The following is a 26,246-nucleotide window of genomic DNA, read 5'->3' as shown; positions in this document are numbered from 1 at the left end:
CATTAGGAAGAAAAGTGGATAATAATTATAGAGTGGATAATAATTACAACAATAAGGAACAATAGGGTGTGGTTTTATCTGGGCATCTCAAAGCACTTTCCAGGTTTCACAGTTACTATGTGATTTTCATTCCCTTTTCACAAAGGAGGTGCAGGATGGATGCCCTGACACTGATTAGAGGGGTTTAAGTTCAATACCCACAAAAGTACTTGGGTGTCCAGTTTTCCTTAATTTCTATCAGAGGTGAGTATCTAGTGGTTTGGTGGCCTGGCACCAAAGCAGTGCAGCATCAGAGAGCAAGCTGTGAATACAAGTGCCTGTTCAAGCAAACCGGTTCAGCGCATGCTTAAAATTAAGCTGAAGATACACAACCGTTGATGGACAGAAGGATATCAATGTTAGACGTGAGCCTACCTGAAATAAAGCTAGAGATTCTGTTCTTCTTGCTGATAGCTGTACAGAATCACAGAATGGTTGAGTTTGGAAGGACCTCTGGAGGTCATCTGGTCCAGTCCCCCTGCTCCAGCAGGGCCACTGAGAGCCAGTTGCTCATGACCACGTCCAGATGGCTTTTGAAGATCACCAAGGATGGAGACTCCCCAGCCTCTCTGGGCAACCTGTGCCAGTGCTCAGTCACCCTCACAGTAAAAGTGTTTCCTGATGTTCCAAGTGAGCCTCCTGCCCACGGCCTTTGGTCCTGGCACTGGGCACCACTGAAAATAGCCTGGCTCCATCCTCTTGGCACCCTCCCTTCAGGTGTTTATACACATTAGTAAGATCCCCCCTGAGCCTTCTCTTCTCCAGGCTGAACAGTCCCAGCTCCCTCAGCCTTTCGCCATAGGAGAGATGCTCCAGTCCCTTCATCATCTTGGTGGTCCTTCGTTGGACTCTCTCCAGTATGTCCATGACTGTTTTAGACTGGGGAGCCCAGGACTGGACACAGTACTCCAGGTGTGGCCTCACCAGCGCTGGAGTTAGAGGGTAAGGATCACCTCCCTCGACCCGCTGGGAATACTTTGTCTATGCAGCCCAGGATACTGTTCGCCTTCTTTGCTGCAAGGGCATATTGCTGGCTCATGTTCAACCTGGCATCCACCAGGTCTTTTTCTGCAAAGCTTATTTCCAGCCAGGTGGCCCCCAGTCTGTTTTTAATCTACCTCACTGTCTGCTCATCCAGCCCATACATCAACAGCTTGTCTATGAGGATCTTATGGCAGACAGTGTCGAAAGCCTTACTGAAGTCAAGGTAGACAATGTCTATTGTTCTCCTCTCATCCACCAAGCCAGTCATTTTATTATAGAAGGTTATCAAGTTGGTCAAGCATGCCTTCCCCTTGGTGAAGCCATGCTCACTACTCCTGATGACTTTTGTATCCTTCATGTGCCTGGAAATGGTTCCCATGATTAGCTGCTTCATCACCATCCCAGGGATCAAGGTGAGGCTGGCCAGCCTGTAGTTCTGGGTGTCTTCCTTCTTGCCTTTTTTGAAGACAGCAGTGGCATTTGCTTTCCTCCAGTCCTCAGGCACTTCTCCCAGTTGCCATGATCATTCAGATCATTGACAGTGGCTTTGCAGTTACATCAGCTCATTCCTTCAGTACTCGTGCGTGCATCCCATGCTTAAATATTCCCTGACCTGATCCTCTTCCACCAAGGTACATCTTCCTTGCTCCGGCCTTTACCCCTGGTCTCAGGGACCTGGGATTCCTGAAGGCTTGTCTTGCTAGTAAAGACTGAGGTGAAGAAGGCATTCAGTACCTCAGCCTCTTCCATGTTCCATGTAACCAGCTCCCACATCTTGCTGAGCAATGGGCCCACATTTTCCCTAGTCTTCCTTTTGTCACCTATGTACCTATAGAAGCCCTTCTTGTTGTCTTTGACATCTTTGGCCAGATTCAATTCCAGTTGGGCTTTGGCTTTCCTAACCTCATCCCTGCATGCTCAGATAATGTCTGTATTCCTCCCTATGCGTGTCCTTGCTTTCACCCTCTGTATGCTTCTTCTGTGTTTGAGTTTTGCCAGGAGCTCCTTGATTATCCATGTGGGCCTGCTGGCATTTTTGCCCAACTTCCTGCTCATCGGGATGGACCACTCTTGAGCTTGGAGGAGGTGATCCTTGAATATCAGGCAGCTTTCTTGGGCCCCACTCCTCCCTAGGCCTTATCCCATGGGACTCTACCAAGCAAGCAGAGGTCTTTGAAGAGGCCAAAGTCTGCTCTCCTGAAGGCCAGGGTAGTGAGCTTGCTTTTTACCCTCCTCCCTCCCCTCAGGATCCTGAACTCCACTATCTCATGGTCACTGCAGCCAAGGCTGCCTTTGACCTTCACATCCCCAATGAGCCCTTGTTGGTGAGTATGATGTCCAGCAAAGCACTTCTTGTTGGCTCCTCTGTCACTTGGAGGAAGAATTTATCAGCACTGCACTCTGGGAATCTCCTGGATTGCTTATGCCCTGCTATGTTGTCCCTCCAGCAGATATCAGGGTGGCTGAAGTCCCCCATGAGGACCAGGGCCTGCAAGGAGACTGCTCCTATCTGCCTGTAGAAGACCTCATCCACTTGTTCTACCTGGTTAGGCAGCCTATAGCAGACACCCACTACAATGTCACCCATATTAGTCTTCTCTTTAATCCTTACCCATAAGCTCTCAGTTGGCTTATCAGCCATGCAGAGCTCCATGCACTCCAGCTGTTCTCTCACATAAAGGGCAACTCCTCCTCATCTTCTCGACCTGTCCTTCTTAAGATCTGTGCACAGATCTCTAACTCATCATGCATAGTCCCCATACTGCCTGCGTTACTCTACATGCACTTCAGAGAGACACCCCAGCACACTGATTTCCCAGAAGGGGTTTGGGGGATTTCTCCATAATGGTGCCTTCTAGGCACTTCCTTGCTTACATGCAAATGCTGGAGGTGACCCCACTTAAGCCCTGTTTTGTTGATTTTGTGATCTCTTTCTGTTACATTACTCCAGGCCCTCTGCTCATCAGCCTTGAACATCACTCTGTGACAGGGCTGCTGGTAACTCTCTCTCCCCCCCGTCATCACTAGTTTAAACCCTCTTTACCAGGAGGATCATGTGTGATTGTGTACGTACCCCGTCCTCCAGGACATACACTCGGTGTCAATTTCGGTCCTCTAAAAAAATCTGCTCTTTTTCCTTCTATTACCACCACACAATTTTAATTATTATTTCTTAATATAACATGCAGACCTAGGCTTCCGTACTGTTGTGTTTTCACCCACCAGAGGGCGAGATGTCTTCATCTGTGGCCGCAGAGAGGCCTCCAGTGCCACGAAAGCAGAGCCTTCGGTGCTAGCTCTCCAGACAGGCTTAGGAAAAAATGCTCCCATTCAAGCAGGCGTGCAGCCAGCTCTGCAAAGAGATGCATTTCTGAGCGAGGGATTTGCTTTGCTAACATCTCGCCCTCTGCGTAAGTGACGGGGTTCACCAGATGAGTTAGGCCAAAGTTTTAAGTTTCCATGAAGTAAAAACTGGAGAGGAATGGGAGAAAATACCAAAACAGAAAACCAGGGCTGTTAACTCTTTTAACTAGAAACAAAAATAGGGACTTGTGGTATGCTGAGAAGAAACTGCTTGGTGATACTGTTTTAGGGAACATATTTACTGCATGCCTGTCATTATCCGATATTACACACACAAATCCTTGATGCGTGAAAAGCCAGAGATGGTTATTAGCAGAAGAGGAAACTGGCCTATCCAAAGCACATGAAGCCAAATGCAAGAAGTAAAAGAGCTTCCAAGTCAGAGGAACAAGGCATTTTGTTTCTGTCATTTCATGTGTCACCAGCCACAGAGGAGAGAATGTGAGAGAAGGTAACGATTTTTACTTCAGGGACCAGATACTGCAGCAGTGAGTTGCCTCAGAAGAGGTTCTTTTACCCAATGGCAATCTTTATCTGGTCTTATCCTTGCAGTTCTCTGATAACATGGGCTAAGAGGCAGAGCACTGGCAAACAGCTCTTAAGTGAGATGTTTCCTTCTTTGTTCTGTTAAGCAGCTGTTGAAGATGGTCTCAGGGACTAGATCAGGGAAAGAATACTTCCCAAAGTTGCTTGCTGCTTCTGTTGACTTCAGAGAAAGAAGTGAAGCCTTAGCAGCCCTGGGAAAAAAAAAAAAAAATGAACATGTCGGAAGTTTAAGGCATTAAGCTACCTGCTGTGTCTTAAGTTCTGCAGCTGTTCCCAGTGATGGCTTACCCTTTTTCCTGTAGTTCTTTGCTTTGTTCTGGCTGAAGGTAAGACTTACTCTCAATCCAAAACAGTTCCTCCTGCTATGAGTGAAGAGAACTAAACTCATTCCTTAGCAGTATCCTTTCTAACACACCTGTATCAAATATTTGGCCCTTTGGGGCCAATAGATGGGGTGGAAGAAAGGAATAAATCCCAGCTTGTATTGCTTCATCAGGGTGTCTGCTGGTCAGCTGGACAAATGCTGGATGTGATGACAAAGCTGTGTAGAAAGTGGTGTGGGAGAGTAGTCCGAGTTATGAGTCCCTGATTATTTCACTCAATTTGTGGATACTTGGGTGGCAAATTTCAGCCTCCTGCCAACAAGCCCGTGCTTCTGAGTGTTTTTTAAGAGACCCACTGGAAGTAGTCCTTGGATCCCTCAGACTACAGATGGAGTGTATTGAAACACCATCCACTCTCCTTGCATGGGGATTCACCGGTCAGACTTTTTTATTGCTGTGTATTACAGTAGCATATATACAGATAATAGCACAGTCTTTCCTCTAAAATACATAAGCTTTAAACAGATAAGAGATAGGAAATCTTGATAAAGACTTCCTTTTCCCTTTCACGAATAGAGAGTAGGGATGTAGGAGGCTAAAGAGGCTTGTCTTAACCTTGGCAAGTCACACTTGCCTGTACAGAAGTTGATGTCAAAGATGATGCTGAATCCAGATCTTCTGAGTTCCACTTCAATTCCTTATTCCCCATTTCTCCTCTTTCATGCTTTATGGTCACTGTTCCTGAGACAGTACCAGCTTTTGCTATGGCTTTCCTTAATCTTCCTTTCTTCATTCCCATCTCCCTTAAAACACCCAGGAGGAACGTACTGGGACCACAGTCTTCCAGTCCTGTCCCTGCTCATATCCAGAGCCTAAGATCCTACTTTGTGACCCTGGATAAATCTCCTGGCCCTAGTTCCCTACTCATGCAAAGAGCAGGATAGCACCTGCCCCATTGCAAGCTGTGCACAGGGGCACTCTGCCACACAGCCTTGTTAAAAAGTTGCTGTCACTCTCCTAGAGGATGACCATGGCCCACGGAGGCAAGCTTCCTTCTCTGAGGAAGGCCCTGGTCCTTGCTAAGTTCAGGACACCTGCTAAATGGTGCTTGGATATCAGAGCAGGAGAAATCAGAGAGAGCGCTTCAGTCCCAGCACCTGCATCTGAGTCAGCAGTCACATTAGCAGCTTGCTGTCTTTCAGATCCAGCTCTTTTAGCCCTGCTTGGCCTTCAAGCTATTATTTTCCTTTCTAAGCTCATCAGGCTCATTCTTTATCTCCCACCAGCTGGCTTTCTTCTCTCTCCCACACCATGCTTAGACAGACGGTCTGGCTGCATTTCTCTCTGCTTGACTTCTGCTTACAAAACTCTCAGATCCTGCTGCCTGCCCTTGAATTGTAGCCTGGCCTGTCTCGTGTACCGTTGATAAAGAGACCAAGAGAAAGACATACAAAAAACTCTTTTCTCCGTGGTAATTGACTTGGCTCTCTTTTATCTCTTACATTTGGGAGTGACTTTTGCACAACCGCCTTTTCCTAGATGGCCCTGCTGCTGCTTCTTTTTGCCGCTTCCTTCAGAAAGAGATAAAAATTGTGTTTAAGAGAGGAACTACGTCAGTGCTACATATTACAAACCCCACTATTTCACAGCTAATACATATACTACATACATAATAAACCAGCACAATCACTTCTGTTAAAATGTTTTGAGCACTCCAGGTATGGCTTTGGCCCTTCACGGCTACTCCTCTCCCTGGGAACAGCATAGGGCAGGGACAACTCCCAAAAGGTGGCCTGGAGGCCGCCACCCGTTTTGGAAGCCAAGAGATTTTAGTAGCACGGACGTAGCCCAGCTGTGCCGAGGGGGTGAGGGCCCGGCAGAGGCAATACTGAGTTTACGCTGTGGGATGCTGAAAGGCCCCGGCTGGGCGTGAGGGGGAGGAGGAACATGGCGGCAGCTTGTGTTGGAGTAGACCCAAGCGCGCTCAAATCCGTAAGAAAACAGGATTAATGCTTTCCACGGCTCCCGGGACTGATTCTTTTCCCCACTGCGGGGACGAGGGCACCCTGGGCCCCCCTTCCCAGCGTGCCGGGGGCGGCCCAGCCCAGCGGCCCCCGCCCTGCGCCGCGGACAGGCTCCACCGGCCGCCCTCCCGCCCTTCCGTTGTCACGGCAACGCCTCCCTGTCGCTCACCGCGCAGGCGCGGAACTCCGCCCGGCTCGGTGCGCATGTGCTTCCCGGCGAGCCTGCGCACTGGGCGGGCCGCGGTTGCCGTGGAGACGGCGTCGCCGGAGGCCGGGGCGGGAGCGCCTCCGCCGCCATGAGCTCGGAGCCGGGGCCGGGCCTGCCCTTCCTCCCGGGCTACGCCTTCAGGGATCCCATGGTGAGCGCAGCCGCCCGGTCTACCCTGCCTCCCGGGGACCCCGCGCCCCCATTTCCCTGCGACACCCCCAAGGCCGGTCTGGCCTGGCCTAGCAGGTGCCCCCCTCAGAGCCTCCCTGAGAACCGGGGCTCTACACCCCCCACCTCCTCCAGGGACTCGTCAGTGATCTGCACCCTGTTCGGCTCCCCCGGGGGACTTCGTACCCCCTGAAGACACCCCCTGGGATCCTGGTACTCCCTCAGACCTTCCTCTAACTCCCCAGGAGACCTGGTACTCCTAAACTCACCTAATATTCCCCCGGGGGACATGTTACCCCCTGAACCCACCCTGAGGGAAGCTCATATTCCCTCAGACCACCTCTAATTCCCCTAAGAGGCCTGATACCCCCCGAATTCACCTAATATCCCTGAGGGGATTTGGTGTCCTGTGAACCCCTGTCCTGTGAACCTGGTACCCCTCAAAACTCACCAGACACCCTTCAGAGGAACTGGTACCCTGTGAAGTGACCCCCAAGAGACCTGTAAATTCATTTGATGCTCCCCAGTAGACCTAATACCCACTGAACTCTCCCTCAGGGGACTTGGTGTTTCCCAAAGCCAACAAATATCTGCTGAACTCACTTCTGGGGGACCTGAACTCTCTGAACCCACCTGGTATCCCCTGACCCCACCCACAGCAGACCTGGTACTCCCTAAGTTCTCCCAATGTAATTGAAAGTCTGTTCCCAGGGGACCAGGTATCCCTCAGCCCACCCTCCAGGGGACCTGGTACTCTCTAGTCTTGTCCCTAAGGAACTCACTGCATCTTGCACCCATCTGATAACCCCTGAAATTGTCCTGATAGCCTTGGAGAGGTAGTTTCCCCCAGCCTCATTTGAGACCCCAAAAGCTTTCTCTATAACTGCAGAACTACTATCTGCAAACTCACCCCATGGAGATCCAGTACCCCTGAATCCATCCAATAGTTCCCCCACCAGTTCCTGCGATAACCCAAGGGAAGGAGTATCCCCAAACTCACTTTACAGTCTTGAAACCTGATTCCCCCAGGAAAACTACTGTTTCTGTGAACCATCTCAGTTTTCCCAAAGGGATGTGTTCTGAATCTGCTACTCATTCTGATACTGCCCTGAATCAGGACCTATAAACTCACCTGATAGCCCCTCAACTGTCTTGATATACCCAGGAGAACCAACACTGTCCAAACCTCAAGCAGTCCTCCACCAGGAATTAATCCCCAAAACCATCCCAGTACAGTTATGTCCTGGATCCACCCACCACCCTTAGAGGGACAGATAGACCCTGAAGTCACCAATCTCCTGGGCAATCAATACCTTCCTGATACCCCCTCCTTCAAAGCTCTGATACTTCCACAAATGCTGTCCTGGTATTGCCTGGAGAACTGAATCTTTGATAGTCCATAGAGAGCTAATGGTCTGGAATATGAGAACCTGATAGTCTTCAGAGAACTGGTATCCCTCCACAGAACTGACACCTCCACAGCCTCCAGGATCATCCCAAGGAAGTGAGGCCCTCTCAGCTGCTCCCAGATTCCTTGGAAGAAGTAGTCTCATCCTCATCCTCATCCTCTGCACTTGAATTTATATCTAAATGAGGAAGCAATCTCTCCTTTTCCCCATTCCCAATGGCCCACTAAGGATCTGATAACTCCAAATCCTCCCAGTATCCTCTTGAGGAAGCAGTACCACAGATGAGAACTGATACTCCCTGAGTTCCTTCCAGTACTGTTTCACAGCAGCTGACAGCTCTGCCCTTCCTTCTCCCTGGGGAACTAACATCTTGAATCTTGACACCATTGCTCAACTTCAACTCAATGCTACTAATGTCAGTTTGAGAAACCGATATCCTGACTGCTTCCCTCAGAAGCAATGCTCCCAGACTTTTGTAGGGAACAGATAGACCAGGGCATGCCTTACATTTCCCTGGAACTTAATATCCTTAAGAACAGGCTGCTCCATTTCCATAAGGCTCCGTATTCCGAGTGAGGCCCTTTCTTCCCCCTGTTTCCTCCCAATACGTCCAAGTTGCCTGGTCATCAGGAGAACAGGGCCCCAGTATGCTCTGGTATTCCAGGATAAGGAACCTCATGTACTTGCATGTGAACATTTTTCATGGGACATGCTGTACTGAAAAAAAAAAAAGAGACATACCTTGGGATAGTCCTTGTCCTTGATATTCCCATTGAAAACTGACACCTCTAAAACAAGCACTTCCATGTCTTCTGGATACGTCCCCTAGATTGTGCTCTACAGAAGAGAGAACCTCTTACCAATCCAGTCTACCCTTTGGCACATCTTCTCAAGTGATGGTGAGCCCTGCTGCAGGTCAGCCCACTCTGCTCTTCCCATATCACTCACAGAGCCTCTTTACTTCCCAGGACACAGTTTATTTGATCTTCCAATGGAAATGCTAATTCTCCTAAAGGAGGAAAGCTTCCCTTCCATCTTCTGCCACTGCAATGCTCCTGATATTTCTAGAGGACACTACAGTATTTCCTAGGTATCCTTGTGATAGAAATTTCTATAACTTTTGATTGCTCCTCAGAGGGAGCAGGGAGGAACCTCTAAAGGATCTTAACAACAGTGAAGGGATCTAGTGCTCCCTTTGGAAGATATTGTCCTATGTTTCTTAGACCAGTGGTGGTATTGTCACTAATACCTATTTGACAGATGTGCTTTTGACATGATGTGCTCTTGACAAGGACTGTGTCATAATGGGCTTTGGTAAACCCAGTCCAGATCATTCTGGATGCTTTTGTGGGAACCCAGTTTTCTCTGTTCTCCTAAATAGGACCCTCTCTTTTCTTTGTTCTGCTTGTGGATTAGGATTATTCAAAGATAAATTGTCACCGTACCAGTCTTAGTGGTGCCTTCCAGCATGAACAGTCAAACTATTTTCTAAGTCAGTGACGACTGAGTTCTTCAACAGTTGAGTCATTTACTCACAACGAATACTCTTAGTCATGCAGTAATAAAGGTTATCTCAGAATTATTCTCAGCTTGATGATATTATTTCCTCAGTATCATTTATAATGTCTTGGAAATCTGCAATGCAAAATTCTGCCCCTAGCAAAATATTATTTCCTCTATCAGTAAAAAACCTGTCTGCTTTAGTCATGCGAATGCTTCTACTGACTTCATCAGCGCTGTGTGTCTATGTAAGAAACACCCATGGGACTTAGCAGAGCAGATCATTATTTTAGAGTAACTTGAAGTATTTGTAATGTTTTAAGGAGATCTGGACTCCAGAAATGGCTTTGCTGTGTTCCTCAGGATGAGCCCCAGTGAATGCTATCAACTCACTTTGCCTCAATTTTCCAGTCTATAAAATGGGCATTGCGATACTTGTTTTCCAAGTGAATGCTGTGAAGTGCTGAAGAAAACATCTGTGTTCAAATAAGATAGTATTGTTATTGCTTAGTGCTCATGTGACAGAGGAACAGAGACACTGGGAGGGGGAACGGTGTTTGTATGAAGCATTATAGACTTGGCAAAAAGAAGGACTTAATTCAGCAGAATTTCTTCAGATATGGACTGGCAGCAGCTGAGATTAGGAGTTTACATTCTGGGTTTTCCCTTTTAAGTTTACATTAGTCACCTGATACTGTGAGATGTTATCTGGCATCCATGCTCACTTGGAGAGCCTATCAACTTTGGGAGTCTTACGAATTTATGAGGTGTTTTCTTTAGGCAACTGTGGGCCCTTAAAAGCCTGTGCACTTCAGACAAACACTGATATTGCCCAATTTAAAGACAAACTTCCTGGTTTTCCTTGAATATTTTTTCCACAGCTTTCCCTTGGTATTTATTTAACAGAAGGAAATGGCAGTTCTGTGGCAGGGCTAATATTTATAAGGCATTCTGTTAACGTCTTCAGTAAGCTCCCTTGTTTTCACCTGTTTTCCTAACTGCTCTGTCCACAGCACTGCAAGATCCATAGTACCAGTTTAAAGAGAAAACAGGCAATTATGTGAAATTCAAGTGGGGCCTTGAAGGTAGAAATAAGATTAGAGGCTTAACCATGAGGGGTGAGGGAGGGGGTGGAGAAGAAGTGGTTCACATGCCTGAGGTTGGACTGATTGCAAGTCTGGGTCTGGAAAAGGAGCTGAAGCTTGTTCCTTCAGCACTAGAAATGCGTACAACTCTGTTTTACTTGGCAAAAGTCATGGTAAAGTTAGGGATTTTATTATCAGGGACTCACAATTTCTCCTGCTTTCTCTGGAGCATTAAATGTTGAAAGCCCAGTGGGACCAGCCAGACGTGTTATTTCGAATGTTTTCAGGATTGCAGGTGAAGTGCCAGGTATGGTGGACTGTACAGCAAGTTGAGTAGCTTGGTGTCCCTCAAGTCCGATTCTAATCTTCAGTAGTGAAGAACAGGACTGGGCTGACAGAGTTCAGGTCCTGTTCACAGCTCTGACATTTTCTTGTGTGTCCTTAAGCAAAGCAGGGACCTTCCTGTGCCATCTGGATAATTATTTTAGCTTGAAGAATGGCTCAGTAGTTGGCATGAGGCAGACAGCAAAGACAGGTGAAACGCTCCAAGAAGCTCAAAACGAAGATTAAACCAATGAAGCAAAAAATAACAGGTGAATCCTGTAGCCAACATTATACAGTGCTCACAAAGATAGAACTCTTCTTGTCTTATCAGGCTTCTCATTAATCTGCTACAGGGTCTTACACTGTGGTTGTGGTTATTTAAGGTGTGACCCTTGCATGGACTGCAGAGAGACGTGGTAAAACAGCTAATGTGCTTTGGTACGTTTCATAATTGCAGTTACGTGGGCATGACACACCTTGATTTAGCCCAGCGAAGAAAATCCTGTGAATATCATCCCCAGGAGAGGGTTAACAAAATAAATAGCAACGGAAAACACAGAGGGTGCACAAGGTGTAATAGTCAAGGGAGCACCGTGAGGCAATAACGATGAGGTCCCACGGTGCTCTGTACTGCCGTACCACAGAGTAGGGAACAAAGAGTTTGTGAGAGAAATACTGGGGCAGATAAAGTGCTGTCACCCCATTCTAGGCACTGAGAATGGTGGCAATAGGGAAAATAAGTGATTTAAGCTCTTGGGAAGCCTGTGCCAGTGCTAGGATTTGAGTTCACTCTGATGCGTTGTTCCTCCAGCCACTTACTGTTTTTTCAGCCTTCTTGATCTAAGTGTAAAGTCTGATTGTAAATAACTGTGGCAGTAGGTTATAATAAAATGCTGGGGAGGCATTCTGGATATTACACTCTTTTACTGTTTTTCTGTGCTTTCAGTAGCCATATCTACTAAGTGCATGTAGTATTTTAACAGCTGGATTTCCTTCCACAGAAAACATCTTTTCATCGGTCCCAGACACTGGGCTACAAAAATGGATTTGCCTTTTCTCGGCTGCCAACAGTGGGGATCGGTGGGGAGCGACTATATGTGAATCAGCTTTCTCAAGCTGAATTAGATGAATTATCCAACAAGAGACCCACGCTGACCTACGGGCAAGCCAAGCATGCTCCGCCTTCAGGCTTCATTCCAGCACACGTGGCTTTTGACAAAAAGGTATAAAGAAGCTTATTCCAGGAATATCGCTGGCCAAGTTCAGAGACATAAACAGTCAGCTCCAGGGTTCGTGGGACAGCGTACAGCAGTTTTCAGATGCCATAGCCCTTAGTCAGAGACAGCTGAACCTCAGACTGAAAGAGGCTTTCTTTGCTCTGGAGGAGGATTATAATACGTAAACGATGTAAGACACAAGTTACGCTAGAGCATTTCCAGCAGGCGTTGGAAAAGAAGTTTGATTAACTCTGAAAAGCTTCAGTTTATAACCATTGCCCTGTAAACCACAGCCTGGCCTTCTGTGTTTCCAAAACTATATTGAGATTGTAACTGAGCTTAAACTGTAAAAGAGTCTGCAATGGGGACCCTGTTAGACTGTTTAACTGTGGTCTATCTATTTAAGCTTGTGTTTGTGACCACAGCGTGTTACAGCCTGTACTGTTCCATTAGTACTTCCTGTGTTATATCTTGGTGATTGTATTGGACTAGGAGGTGGCTGTGTGTCTGCTTGGAGCAGTCCTGAGCTGACCCTTGATTTTAAATGTGTCAGTGGCACAGACTGCAAGCCGGCGAGTGCAGCCGCAGCCATAGACAGAGCAGTCGCTGCAAAGTGTGCAAGGCTCAGCAGACCTGAACGCGTGCAGGGGTTTGCACGCTGCCAGGCAGGCCTGGAAAGGCAGTCTGCAGCCAACCCTCAGCCCATCTGTGAGACAGTCTGGGGAACAGATGTGCTGTGTTAATTACTGAGGCTATTCCTTCAGAGTAATGTAGATGTTGCCGTTCAATCTGTCAGATACTTCTCTGCCCCTTCATTCAAGCCAGAGTAGCAGCAGGGGCCCCAGTGCTGCTGGGGGAAGTCACGGTCCCTTTTGAAGCACTTTTGCTGGCTGGTAGGAACTTGCTGGCTTTATCATTGCTTAATTACCTAGGCCTCTGGGTTGATGTAGGCTGGGTATGCAAGGCTTGATTGGCCACCTACATCTTCTTAGGGGCAATGAATGATCCTGGAGAGAATATTCCTCATACTTCTGCCAAGCACAGGAACTGTGACTGACTGGCTTTTGGCAGGGTGCATTTTCTCTGCACCCTGATTTCTCTCCTTGTTTCTCCAGCACAGATTAGCTTTTGCTGTCAGTGCTGAATAGATGTGACTTCAGATGACCCATGCAGATTTTAAAACCCACAGATGTGGTTGAACTCCTTACTAAAATCTCCTGATAACTTCCCTAAATCAGGGTCTGCAAAGTTGACAATAATAAAGAAAGTCATGTATGTCAGAAAACTAGATTACTGGCAGAAACCAAGCATCTGGCAGTAGGTGAGATAGCAGGTGATCAAGGAGGAGTAGGGAAAAGGCTGAATTTTTTACACCTGTCTCAAGTGTACAAAATTTCTAAAAGGCAGGTCTTGATAAAAGCCCTCATGATGCCTCTGCCGTCAGTCACAGATTAGGCTACAGCTGGCTTCGATGATTTTATAGATTACAATCCAGTAACTTTGCACTGCCAAAGCGCATTACAAATAAATTATTTGCCTTAATAGACTAATCGTGGTGTTCATATTGTTTCTGTCTTTCTCCCTTTGGGATACTGCCCCTTTGGCAGATTTTGAAGTTTGATGCCTATTTCCAGGAAGATGTTCCTCTCTCCGCAGAAGAGCATTACCGGATCCGCCAAGTGGGTATCTATTACTATTTGGAAGATGACAGCATGTCCGTCATAGAGCCTGTTGTGCAGAACTCTGGTCTTCCTCAAGGCAAACTTATCAGACGCCACCGGGTGCCCAAGAATGACCGTGGAGATCATTACCACTGGAAAGATCTGAATCGGGGCATGAACATCACCATGTATGGCAGGATATACCGCATAGTCGACTGTGACCCATTCACACAGGTGTGTTGCTTGTACTGAGAACATGGACACAGAGAATCCTGGGAATTACAGGTGGCCAGTCCTATTAGAGTCCAGTAGCCTGCATCTGTAGCTTTCAGAATAAGGTTGCTTGCAATCTTTCATCTTGCTTTTTCTGAAGACTTCTTTCTTCAGATCAATGGGGAGTTCAAGGTATGATATTTGCTGAGGGCATATTAATTGCCCAGTATTTTTGCCCCAGGGTGCTGGGAGTCCATATTTTGTCCTCAGGACTTCTCCTTACTATACAAATTCTAAGTTCATTTCTGTGTGTACAACAGTTTAACTGCTTAGAGTCCAGAAGAAACACTGTGCATATGTGAGAGGCAAATTACTGATCCTAACTCTTTTCTGACTTAATACTCTTCTTTTAAGAATAGGGGAAGGGAATGCAGTCAGTAACTCTGCACCCATCTACAGCCAAGCCAGAAGAGCGGTCATGATCTGTGGGTTGATTGAAGAATCATGGTATTAAATGACCTTTCAAAGAGAGTTTACTCATTGCCTGCTTTTCTATTTCTGGCTATTTCTGTACCAGTAAATGAAATAATAACAATCCAATAACAAATAATAACACATACCAGTATAATGGTATCCTATTAGATTGTCCCCAGTATAATCTCAGCCCTGGTCAACTACTATTCTTCCAAGCAATTCTCAGGAGCAGTCCAGGAGTCAGAATGCTCCAGGGACCATTCCCAATAGGTGAGTTGTGTGCAGCCAACCTGTCCTGGAGGCTGAGAGAGTTTAGATGCAGGCTGTTCCTTGCCAGTTGGCCTCAGTGCCCAGGAACGTTCCCAAGCATGTATAATATATTGGTATATATGTGGCTGTTGAGAACATGTGGGGCCAGCTCTGCTGGAATTGGATGACTGTTAAACTCAGTTCACATCAGATGAAGAGCTGGTTCTCATGTAAATATTGGTTGGTTGATGGAAAACATGAAATGAGCTATGTGGGTCTACATCTCAAGGCCGCTAGTCTATTTATCATTAACTGGCATCCTCCAGACCAGAAAATAGTGAGTCTGAAAGTGTGAACCTGCTTTGTGAGTCTTCAGGGTGATCTCACATGCCTGTTGGAGATGTTTGCATAGGTGCTTCCTGGGCGCAATGTTTTCATGGGCCACTTCCCAAGGCCAAAAAGGGAAGAAGTCCATTGACTTCAGAGATTGTTTTGGGTGACTGATGTGAGTACACAAGTAAAACCCTAGAGTTTGTTGATGCATCTAAGGTAAGCAAAAAATCTCTTTATAAACAAACAAATTATACACTTTCTGTGGCAAAAGTACTCCTCCTGAAAGATGGACTGAAGCTGCCACTCTGGTACATATCCTCGTGGCCCGAAGGGCCTTGGTGGGCCTAGTATGGGTAACACAAACTTCCACTGTCTGACACACTGGGGAGCCCTAGGTCTCTTGCAAATTCCAATGGACTACATCCGCAGTTATGCACTAATTTAAATTTTGTTGTTTGCATAAAAGAGACCAACTGACAGTTATCCTCCATTTAAAGCCCTAAGGCCAAGGAAAACTGTGCTCAAGTAAAATCTGAGTTAGGATGTTGAGGACAGGACTGCCCTGAGTAATTAAAGGGCAAGCAAAGCTAGGAAGCAGCTTAAACAGAAGCATCTTGGTCATCTTATATTGTGTTTGCTATTGTGGTAGAACTAATGCTCCTGCAGGCTGGTGGTCTGTGAGGAATGAACTTGCAGTGTTCTGACAACACTAATCTGTCATCTCTAGTTACCTCTGTAACTATCTGTAATCTCTAGTTACATCTGTAATCTCTGTTACATCTGTAATCTCTGCCCATCTGTAATCTCTAGTTACCTCTTACCTTCAGAACTCAGCATTAATACCTTAGATGACCTTCCTAGGTGTTCCTGGAGAGCCAAGGAATTGAACTGAACCCTCCAGAGAAAATGGTTTTTGATCCTTACACAGAACTGCGTCGGATGCCTATGCGCAAGTACATCACACCATCGGATTTCGACCAACTCAAACAGTTTCTGACTTACGACAAGCAGGTGAGAGAGCTGGTAGTGATTACCCACATGACAGACTATATGTGTTATTGAAACCCGAGTTTTGTAAGTGTCTACAACCTTACTCATTCTAAAAAATCTCAGTCCACTGAACAGACTCCAGTTTTGCTTCTTTCTTGGCTTTAGTAAGAAACAAAATCTTTTATCTTTTTACTGGGCTTTGTGCCTTGTGAACAGCTTCTCTTTGGATTGCAGAGCCTATGCTCTAGATCCTCCATCTCTCTCTTGCTTTCCGTTGGGGTGAGATAAGCCACCTGCCTCGGGAAGTTAGCAGATAGAGCCAGATGCAGTTCTAATACACATGCTTACACAAAAGTGCTGCATCCACTCCTCTCTTCCCCAAAAACATTGATGCCAGGTGCCAGAGTGGAGAATTTCAGACAAAAACAAATGCCACTTGCTCTGACTGAATTCTTCCTGTGCACACAGTTAACTAAAACTCTCCTCCCTGCTCCTCTGGATCTTCTTCTTTTCATCTAGCAACAATGTAAGAAATCCTATAGACTGCATCTATACTAGAAAATAAAACGGGGCCAGGACACGACCTCAGTTCTGCATATTGTCCCTAGCCAGCTATCAATCAAACAGTTCCTGACCATCAGCCAGGTGTTAGTTAGCACAGGTCAGGATCATATCCAGTTGCCATTTTGGATATGGTCACCCTGTTTTGAGGGGAGCAGACAGTTTTGCTGTGTGGATGCAAGCTGGGCCATGCCTGCCATTTTACTGCCAGTTTAGCTTTAGTGACTCAAGTCTGTGCTGGGCCAACTCTGCTTGCAACAGCTATTGGGCTGCCTGTTTAGGAGATGTACCTTGGGGAACTCTTGAGCATCTCAATGTGAAGAATTTGATTTCGGTGGCATTAAAAGATGATATTTCCACTAGGCAGAAATAAGATGGGGTCTGCAGTGAATGCAGCCTCCTCAGGACTGCCAGGTGCCTTCCCCTCTGCCTTCCTCAGCATGAGAGTAGTAAAGAATTGGCCATGAAGAGGTTTAAGAGTAAAAACCAGATTCTGTCTTGCTGTATTAAGTTTTATTATAAAAATCACTTCCCTTAAGACTACTTCCCTACTCATTCCTGGGCAATTATTTTCTGCTGCTTTTTAATCACTTCCCCCGCCCCCCATCTTCCTCATGCTTCCTGAACTAGATTTCTTATCTTAGCATAAACTGTTCTCTCTCACTTGCTTCTGTCGAGGTAAGCCAGGCCTGTCCAGCACTCCAGGCCCCTGCTGCCCTTCCCACTGCTGCCTCAGCAGCCCATTCATCCCAGTACCCACAGTACAAGGACTTGGTTCCTCTGTACCTGGCAGAGAAGATTGGTGAGATGCTTCCAATCACCCAACCCATTTCAACCCACTTCATTTGGACAAAGCATTAGTAATTCTAATCCATGTTTGTCTTCTCTGCCTCTTTTTTCTCCACCCCAGGTCCTTCGTTTCTATGCCATGTGGGATGACACTGACAGCATGTTTGGTGAGAATCGGCCTTACATCATCCATTACTACTTGGCAGATGACACAGTGGAGGTTCGGGAAGTCTACAAGCAAAATGATGGTAGAGACCCATTCCCAATACTGATAAAACGCCAGCGCTTGCCCAAAACCTTTGTGGACAAGAAAAGTAAGTTTAGATTGGCCAGCACACCTGTCTGTGCTGAAGTGCCTTGGTGGGTAGACACATATGTGGTGGCTGTGTCAGAGGTACACTGAGTCTGGAGAATTTTTGCTGAGAACATTCCAAGTGTCACTGGTTTTTGGCCAAAGAAAAGTTCTTTAAATGATCACTAAATTCTTTATCTTTTGGGAAACAGTGGCAGGACAGCAGTACCAGCAGCTCCCTGGAGCTATTTATACAGCTTGCTTTTGTATCCCTTTTCACTAGGAAATGTTAACATCTACCTGATTGATTTATTTTTCCTTTTGCTCCCTTGTCCTTAGAGACCTTCCCAAGCTGTGTGCTGGAGATCTCTGATCAGGAGGTACTTGAGTGGTACACAGCTAAAGATTTTGCTGTCGGAAAATCTACGACCCTGCTTGGACGCGCCTTCTTCATCTACGATTGCGATGAATTCACACGAAACTTCTATCGTGACAAATTTGGCATCACAGACTTCCAGCCAGTGGAAATAAAGAAGAAACCACTTGAGGAAGTTCCACAGGTACTGCAAACAATTTCTTAAAGGAAGGGAGGGAAGGAAGCAGTGGGTATAAGCTTACTTTTATAGTAAAGTATAGGTTCAGCTTAGTAAGACCCTACAGTAAACAAGTTCAGCTTAAAGAAAAGAGCAAGTAACTTGAAAAAGACAGGGCAAGAATGGTCATAACCAATATAAAAATGAAAGTCCTCTGAAACTGTTGATTTCTAATACTGTAAAGGACAAAGCACTTGCTGATAGTGGTAGAAAGAACTCTGATTATGTCTATACTAGAAAATTAAACAGTGTCAGGATTTGGTTTTGGCTAGAAAGCCAACTGTCACGGTATGGCTGCACTCATACTACTAAACTCTTCCTTACCCTCCAAACTCGGTTGCTAAGTCCAAACTGCCTACTGGGGATGGTCACAGCCCTTGTTACCTCCCAAACTGAGCCTAGGACTGGTTTGGAGTGCTAGCTGGCCTAGACCACAAACCCGATGGGGATTAGGTTAACAGTGTAACCATATAGATGACTGAATTCCTGTGCACAGGGAGGTTTAGTTATTAGTATAGCCCTAGTCTCTTCATTCAGAGAAATTACCTGGCTTTCTGAATTTCAGGTTTTCTTAATTCTCTTAAGTGTTTTCTGTAAGTAAGGAGTCCAACACATGTCTGGGCTAGTAGCGTCTCTACTGGGCGGGATGTCACAGTTATTGCTACCTGGTGACAGAAGATTTCTTTCCAAACAGATGGTTTCTCATAAACTGTCTTGCAAACATTGTCTTGTTCTTACTTTCAGCTGTTTATGCTTGATATCTCCTCTGGATGCAGGTAATTCCTCCCTATAATGGTTTTGGCATCCTTGAAGACTCTCTTCAGAACTGCTTTTCTCTGCTTCCAAAGCCTCCCCGGAAAGATGTAATTAAGATGCTAGAGAATGACCACAAGGTGCTGCGATACCAGGTGGCCCTGGTAAGTGCTTTCCTTGATGGTCTAGTGCCAGCTTATGTTGTAGAGTCAGAAGGATGGGAGGAACAGCCTGCTCAGACAAAGCTGTTGGCAAATTCTCCCCTGTGCCAGTGGAAAAAGAGAGTTCCCCAAGCCAAATGAGTGCCCCTCAGGGGATGCCGTTGAGTTATTGTGTACTTGCTGTGACAATTAGTAGCACACAAAGGTAGAAAAAAACAAGGCCACAAAGTACAAAACAGACATGCTCCAAAACCACAGCCATTTATGGAAAAACTCCCACTGACATCAGCACGTGACAGATGGCCCTAACTGAAACAGCATTGCAACTGGGCACTGTGCCTCTGCCTGCCTTCAACTGCTGCCACAAGTGTGAGCTTGCTGTCTCTCTGCTGCTCCCAGCACCTGTCCTTCTCCAGGCTAGTCCTGACCGCAGCAGCCAGCAAGGGGCTGTGCTAGCAGAGAAGCCAAGTGCCAGCAGAGAAGCCGTGGAGTCCATGGGGACGGTGCTTTCCACCCACGACAATGGCATTCAGGCCCTGGCCTTTGCGCCAGCTTTACAGTTGGTTTATGCAAGGAGCCTCTGGCATATCCAGCAGTAGCGATGGCATTTCCTGTGCTGCCTGGTGCCTGCCCTCTCCAAACACTCAGGGTGAATAAGGCCTGATTTCTTCTCCCTATTGTACAGGAGTTCCTAAAGGTCACAGCTGACAAGTTCAGATCCACGTAATTTTAAACTAAGCAAGTACTGGTGTGTCAGGGGAGTGTCTTCCTGTGACTAAGAGCTGGAAGCAGCACCAACCTCTCTCAGGCACTCATTATAATGAAAAGTATAACTTTAATACTGAATTTTACAGCCCGTCTCTCTCTGTGATGAATCATTCCATATAGGACATTCCTTTCTCTTGGATTACTCAGTTTGTGGAAACACTGAATATACTTGGTCACTGCAGCCCAGATTCTGCTTCTGTTAGCCTGACTAGACCAAGTAACCTTTGAAATTCAGATACAATGCTGTCTAGGGCTTTGTTATGCTATGTCAGCATATCTGTAGCTTTTGGCCTACATCAAGCACTTTGTTTAGTCAGCTATAAAAAAAGCTATGAACTCTGTGTGCTTATGAGTGGGTTACTAGGTACTCCTAAGCACCCCAGGAAAGAAAAACCTGGTTCAAATGTTCTTTTCCAAAGCCACTACCTTTCTTCTAGGAATCACCAAACCCTGAGGACAGAAAGCGTCGTTTCATCCTGTCTTATTTCCTCTCCAACGACATGATCAGCATCTATGAACCCCCAGTCCGTAACTCTGGCATCATTGGAGGCAAATACTTAGGAAAGACCAGAGTTGCCAAACCAGGCTCTACTACAGAGAATGCCACATACTATAAGCCCTCTGACCTCACCATCGGTTCTACAATTGAAGGTAAAATCCAGTCTGGATTGATAAAAGTCTCTGAGCTTTGGTCTCCAGTGCCTGCTCTGATATGTCATTTATTGCACGGACAGTGCATATACCTTCCTTCATTTAAAAGATCTGTTCCTTCTGGCTCTCATCACATTTGAGTTTCCAGATCACCAGCTGGTGTACGTTGATATAACTCTGTTACTGTCAATGTTTGGACCTTTGACATAATTAAGAAAAGAGCTATGTTCTCCATAGTATGTGTTCCGTTTACATTTTGGGACCCGCCAGGATTCACAGTGTTAAAGCTATGCCAGATGACTTCCAGTAGCAAACGCCTATCCTGTAAGGAAAATCTATCCTGTAAGGAAAATAAATGTAATACTGAAATATTAGAAACACACCAGTGCTAATCGGGGGAGTCGTTGTAGGCCCAGGCACGGGGCCTTTGCTCTCAGCAGCTGCTTTTCTTGCAGCAAAACTCCCTTTGAGTCAGTGAAACTATTCTCACTTCAACGATTGAAACAAATAGCAGAGCTCGCTCAAACCTGAGCCCAGCCACAAGAGAGAAACCATGCTCTCTCCTGGATGATGAAGTGACTTACCTATGCTGAAAGGCAAGTAACACTGCTTTCTTTAATGCCTCTTCCCCAGTGTTTGGCCACAGGTTTGTAATCACTGACGCTGATGAATACGTGCTTAATTATATGGAGAGCAATGCAGAGAGTTTCCCCGCGGCAACACTGCAGTCCCTGAGGGATCACTTTCGCCCACGGCAGGTGGTAAAGGAGACTGCCAAAAGGTAGGCTTCAAAGCATGGCGTGGAGCTAAATAAGACGCAGGGTTGACAGCTAAGGGCATTTCCAGCAGCCTCCGTGGGCTCCAGCCTGCTGTCTAATGGCTGCTCTGCTGATTATTCAGCTCCAAGAGCCTGTGTCTGAACACATATGGGGGGGTCAAGTGTGTATAATATAATGTTGCAGCTGATGCTGACCCAAAAACCTTGCGGGACAGCTCTGGCTCAGCAGCAGAGATACTTTCAGCTAAATGGACACAGTTATCTTTCCCCAAAAGACAGCAGTTAACTGTAACAGATGCTGCTAACAGTATCTGCTTGAGCTACTAGATGGTTGCAGGCTCAGCAGAGAGTTGATGGAGTCTTTTTTTTCATTTGCTCTGGCTGTGCTTATCAGCCCATCAGAGCCTAGACCACATCCTCTTTTTTAGCTGTCTGGACCCATTTTGGATGACCCAGTAACAACCTTATTACCTCACAACACACTTTGGAGTCAGTTAGTATCATAGTAGTTCAGGGGCTCTGGTTGAAACTAGAGTTGCATACAGTTCCTGGGACTGTATGGAGCACACAAGGAAACGCTTCTTGTCCCAGAGCACTTGCAGACAAAAGGTGCATGGGGGAAATGTCCTGCAAAGGGAAAATAGTTTAGCTAATGCTCCAAGATCAAGACTGAGCTTCATCTCCAAGTCCAAGCTGAGATGAGCTTGGCATAAAAACCAAGAACTCCAGAAGCATGTTGTGTATTCAGAAATACAGTCTGGCCAGCCATGGTGGGCAGCCAGCACAAAAGTGTCACAGTAAGGCTGCCAGAAGTAGCTTTTACATGAAGTCCTGTTCTTCCGTTCTTCTACAGTGACATCCCCATGCTTGGGACCAGCAAGCAGGAACTGGATGAATTAATTGTGCAGGTTCAGGAAGAGTTGAAGCTCCATAAGTACTTGAACAACAAGAGCATTCGGGAGGCGTTTCTTCAGTGTGACAAGGATGGCTCAGGCACCCTGGACAAAGCAAAGTTTTTAGCCCTTTGTGACAGCTTGAGTGTGCCGACCAACGCCTTTCTGGTTAACAAGGTCAGAAGGAAGGGGTGCTGTGCATATTGAATTCCTCTCCTATAGCTCTTCAAAAGAGCTCTTCTACAAACCAACCCTAGCCAGGCGGGACTAACAGCTGCTCTACCCTACAAAGGTGAACAGCTTCAAGAAAAGGGCAAGAGACTCCCAATTCAGAAGGGCCGCTGAGCTGTTGGACTGAGCCTATCTCTTAAAGAAGGAGATAATAATTGCTGTCCTCTAAGTAAAGGCAAGAAATGTTACCCAGGTTGCCCCCCAAATGAGCAGCCTAGTGTTTGGCTGCACTGTTACGTGAAGCCTGAAAACGCCTGCTGGATCAGGTCTCGGAGATGGGCAGAAGAGGTTGTATGTCATGATAGAGATCAGGCATAGGCTACTGCAGAACTACTGAGTGTGTCATGACTTAAGCACACCTGGGCTTGAGTAGAGATGACACTGAGGTGCTTAGGGAATGAGCCTTAGGAAAGCTTAGATGCATTCTGGATTTAATAGCAACTGAATTGAAGATTTGAGAACTAAGTATTGTACCAAAAAAAAAAAAAAAGAAATTAGAATCATAACCACTTGGTTAACACAACTAAAACATAGGCTTGCTGGGCACTATGAGCAACAGCACATGGAGATCACAGTGTGCAATGTGAGGGAAACTGAAGAGAAAAAGTCATGCAGTGGGGATGGAGGATCCTTTCAGGAATATGACTGGCAAGGATGCTTTCTTAGCATAATGTGATAGGGAGTAGATTAGTGGCCAATAAAGGCAGACTTAGGGTTTAAAGAAATCTAGAAACCAGAGGGAGTATTTCCCTTGCTAAAAACCCCCATTTTCTAAACCAGCCAACTGTGAGCATCACAGCCGTGGTTAGAAAGGTGCGCAAGCAGGGTATTTATGTTTCTGAATGTGCACTAAATAAGGCTTTTGACCAGCACCCAGGGCTTTGCTGTACTAGAGTTCATCGGAGACTACTCTGCCCTGAGGAATTTACAATGTGGTGACAGTCCTTCCTGCTTCCACTCCGAGAATGGGAGATGAAGTGACATGCCCAAGAGCATGTGGGGAACCTGTGACAATTAAGGCTAAACCCCCATGTTTGAATCCCCATCTAGGACCTATACACTAACAGCATCTCTCTTCTCTCTTGAAATTTTAATAAGAGTGTGCCCAGAGCCCCCAGAAGTGTGGCGGTGCTATAAATTAAACATATGGCAGTTTACTGTCTGGATTGGAGAGGAGCACAGCTGTCAGTCACACAAGAGCAACCCTAGTAAATCTGTCTCCAGGCGACAAGGGGAAGAAGAATCCTTTCAAGGAACTGTGATATTAGACCTTTTCTACCTCCCTGGGTGTCAGAAGGAGATTAGTTATGCAATTAAAGAAACAAAAGCCCTCTTTCTTCCCCTTAAGCACAAAAAGGCTATAGCTCTGTAACACAATGCAGGGTCAGGCACGGATACCAGAACTGGCTCATTAGTAGGGCTGTGGCTGAGCTCAGTTATCTGCGTCTCCACTTTATGCCATGTGCACACACCGAAACGACACCAGTGAACGGTCACTGTTCAGATATGCTGCCCCCATCCCATTTTTGGCAGGGATTTCTATGGGGTTTCTGAAGGATTTGCTGTGGGCTGTCAGTCCGTGGCCACACTTTATTTTTGGTGGATCTATTGCCACTGTGATGATACCTAGCAGGCAATCAGGATTAAACTCAAACACTTTAACTCTTCTCCTTGCATAGATTAGTGTCATCTATAAACATTCAAGGTTACCTGTGATTCAGAACTACTAAGGTGGTAGGCTCTTCCACACAGGGGAGTAAGATCTGCTCTGTCACACAAGCCGTACCTCTTGGGCACTTTTTTAGGGCACTTTCCCCTAAAAAAACAAATTTGGAGCTTCTTCCAACTTTTTATGTTATTTGTTGTTTTTTTCTTCCTCCCAGCTGATTGACCTATGTTCTTGTGGAGAAGACAAGATAAACTACCATGACTTCCTTAGAGCCTTCCCCTTGTGATCATCCCCCAGAAGCTGAAGACCAAGACCAGCAATAAAATTTTTAGCTGAGTTGACTTTAAGACATTGTACTTCAAAAAGGATGCTCTAGTCCTCACCCTTGCTTCACTCACTCTCCCCCTTCCCTTCTCACTAGAGCCAACTAATTTCACCCTCACTTTGTTAACTTTTTTCCCTTCCAAACCTCTCCCTACCCTTTAAGCTACCACCAAACTCAACCTCACAACTGCTGGATATCGAAATGAAACTCGCATGAGAAAGAACTTTGGAGAACAAAAGCCAGGTTGTCCTGTTGATCTCTCAGCTTTTTAATACCGTACAGCAAGGCTTGCTAGAGCTAAAGCTCTCCAAAGTCTGGAGTGACAACCACTCTAGATTTCTCTTACAGAGTCGAAAGGGGCCTTTCACCTTCAAGCAGCGAAGACTGCCAGTTTAAATTGTTACTTGCATTGCAAGAAGATCTAAGATCCCTGCCATGGACCACGATAAACTCACACTTGCTAGTCTGAATGTAAGCAAGTCATGCATGGCTGCTATAAAAGTGTTAATAAATCTGCTTTAAATAAAAGTACCTCATGGCTGGAATAGCTAAGGATTAAAGTGAGGGGAAAACCCCCCACAAAACTGTGATTCTGTGTTTACTTGAAATGGAGTGGTGAGTTTAGGTCTCACATAGCTATGGAGGTAGCAGGGGTCTGTACACAAATCTGCTGACAGCAGCTTTGCATTTTTTAACAAAAGGTTGGGAGAACGGTTTTAGGACTGAGATACTATCTAAACCCATCTTATGCAACCTGTCATCTTACCAGACAGAGCCAATGAAAAGGGAAAACGAGCAGCTGGCATAGCAATAGAGTTATGACACTTGTGCTCCACTTAGAGTCACACTGCTCATCTCTCCATGAAGGTAAACGTGGCAGGGACCTTCTCACCCCAGATGACACCTGCCAGGTATTGCCATTGAGCACATACGAAAGGCAGCTATCATGCACACAGCAGACAACAAAGCTCTCTGGAACAAAATGCTTATTTATCAGCTTTTGTCCTGTGGATTCCCACTTCCCCTCTGACAGCTGAGAGTCTCCACATGACAGCTCCCTCCTGCCTCCCCTTGTTTGGAAAGGTCACCGCTCTTCCCTTCTGGGACCGTTTTGTGCTGCTGCTCACTCCGACTGAGAATCACTACAGCTGTCTCAGGTCCACCTTGGATTTCAAAGCATAGCTTGGCATTGCATGAGGTGCCTTCCAAGCAGCAGCTGACAAAGGCTAATTTCTAAAGGCCACCTTAATCAGCTTTTGCAGAGACCAGGAACTTACAGATGAGATTACTGGAGCTATAGGCTGTAGAAAAGAAAGTCAGAAACTGTTTTCTGCACATGCTATGAAACTGTAACCTAATACTCAGCCAAATCATGTAGCATGCCCAGGGCCAGCTGCAGAAAGTATACAATTTAGCTCACCATAAAGTATGCACCTAAACCACATCAGATAAATCATATCCTACAAATGCCCTTATCCTCCACTCCCAACGATGAAGGCAGCCACAGATAACTAACTCAGAAGCAGCTGCCCATGCTGTAGACATGGGAAATGCAAGAAGTTGAACCCCAGCTGTGAGGAATACAAGGACACAAGATGCTGCACCAAAGGGAACAGACTAGTCTGGTATGGAGGAGAGAAACATGTGCAACCATGGCAGCTTGCTTTGGAA

General features: G+C 46.2%; 1 protein-coding gene across 2 annotated transcripts; it reads left to right on the top strand.

Moving 5' to 3' along the window:
* The first annotated feature begins 6,516 nt into the window (after nt 1-6,516).
* Nucleotides 6,517-25,111, top strand: EFHC1 (EF-hand domain containing 1). Of its 2 annotated transcripts, none has more exons than XM_072858291.1 (11): nt 6,517-6,639; nt 11,976-12,197; nt 13,826-14,086; nt 15,983-16,132; nt 17,583-17,775; nt 18,093-18,313; nt 19,123-19,263; nt 20,466-20,679; nt 21,313-21,460; nt 22,311-22,527; nt 24,465-25,111. In XM_072858291.1, exons 1-11 carry the CDS (start codon nt 6,577-6,579, stop codon nt 24,534-24,536), a joined length of 1,902 nt encoding a protein of 633 aa, XP_072714392.1. In that variant the 5' UTR covers nt 6,517-6,576; the 3' UTR covers nt 24,537-25,111. The 2 variants fall into 2 exon arrangements, with proteins under 2 accessions (XP_072714392.1, XP_072714390.1); XM_072858289.1 differs by having other exon boundaries at nt 13,799-14,086.
* Nucleotides 25,112-26,246: the final 1,135 nt, after the last annotated feature.

Source organism: Ciconia boyciana, chromosome 3 (genome assembly GCF_034638445.1).
Source record: "Ciconia boyciana chromosome 3, ASM3463844v1, whole genome shotgun sequence".
NCBI classification, from domain to species: domain Eukaryota; kingdom Metazoa; phylum Chordata; class Aves; order Ciconiiformes; family Ciconiidae; genus Ciconia; species Ciconia boyciana.
The sequence above is the reverse complement of the archived record's forward strand: the minus strand, read 5'-3'. Positions and strand labels throughout refer to the sequence as shown.

Coding starts and splice junctions, on each gene's coding strand:
- EFHC1 (XM_072858289.1), top strand. CDS start 6,577: ATGAGCTCGGAGCCGGGGCCGGGCCTGCCCTTCCTCCCGGGCTACGCC. Junction 14,087..15,982: donor ACTGTGACCCATTCACACAG/GTGTGTTGCTTG, acceptor TGACCTTCCTAG/GTGTTCCTGGAGAGCCAAGG. Junction 20,680..21,312: donor CATCGGTTCTACAATTGAAG/GTAAAATCCAGT, acceptor CCTCTTCCCCAG/TGTTTGGCCACAGGTTTGTA.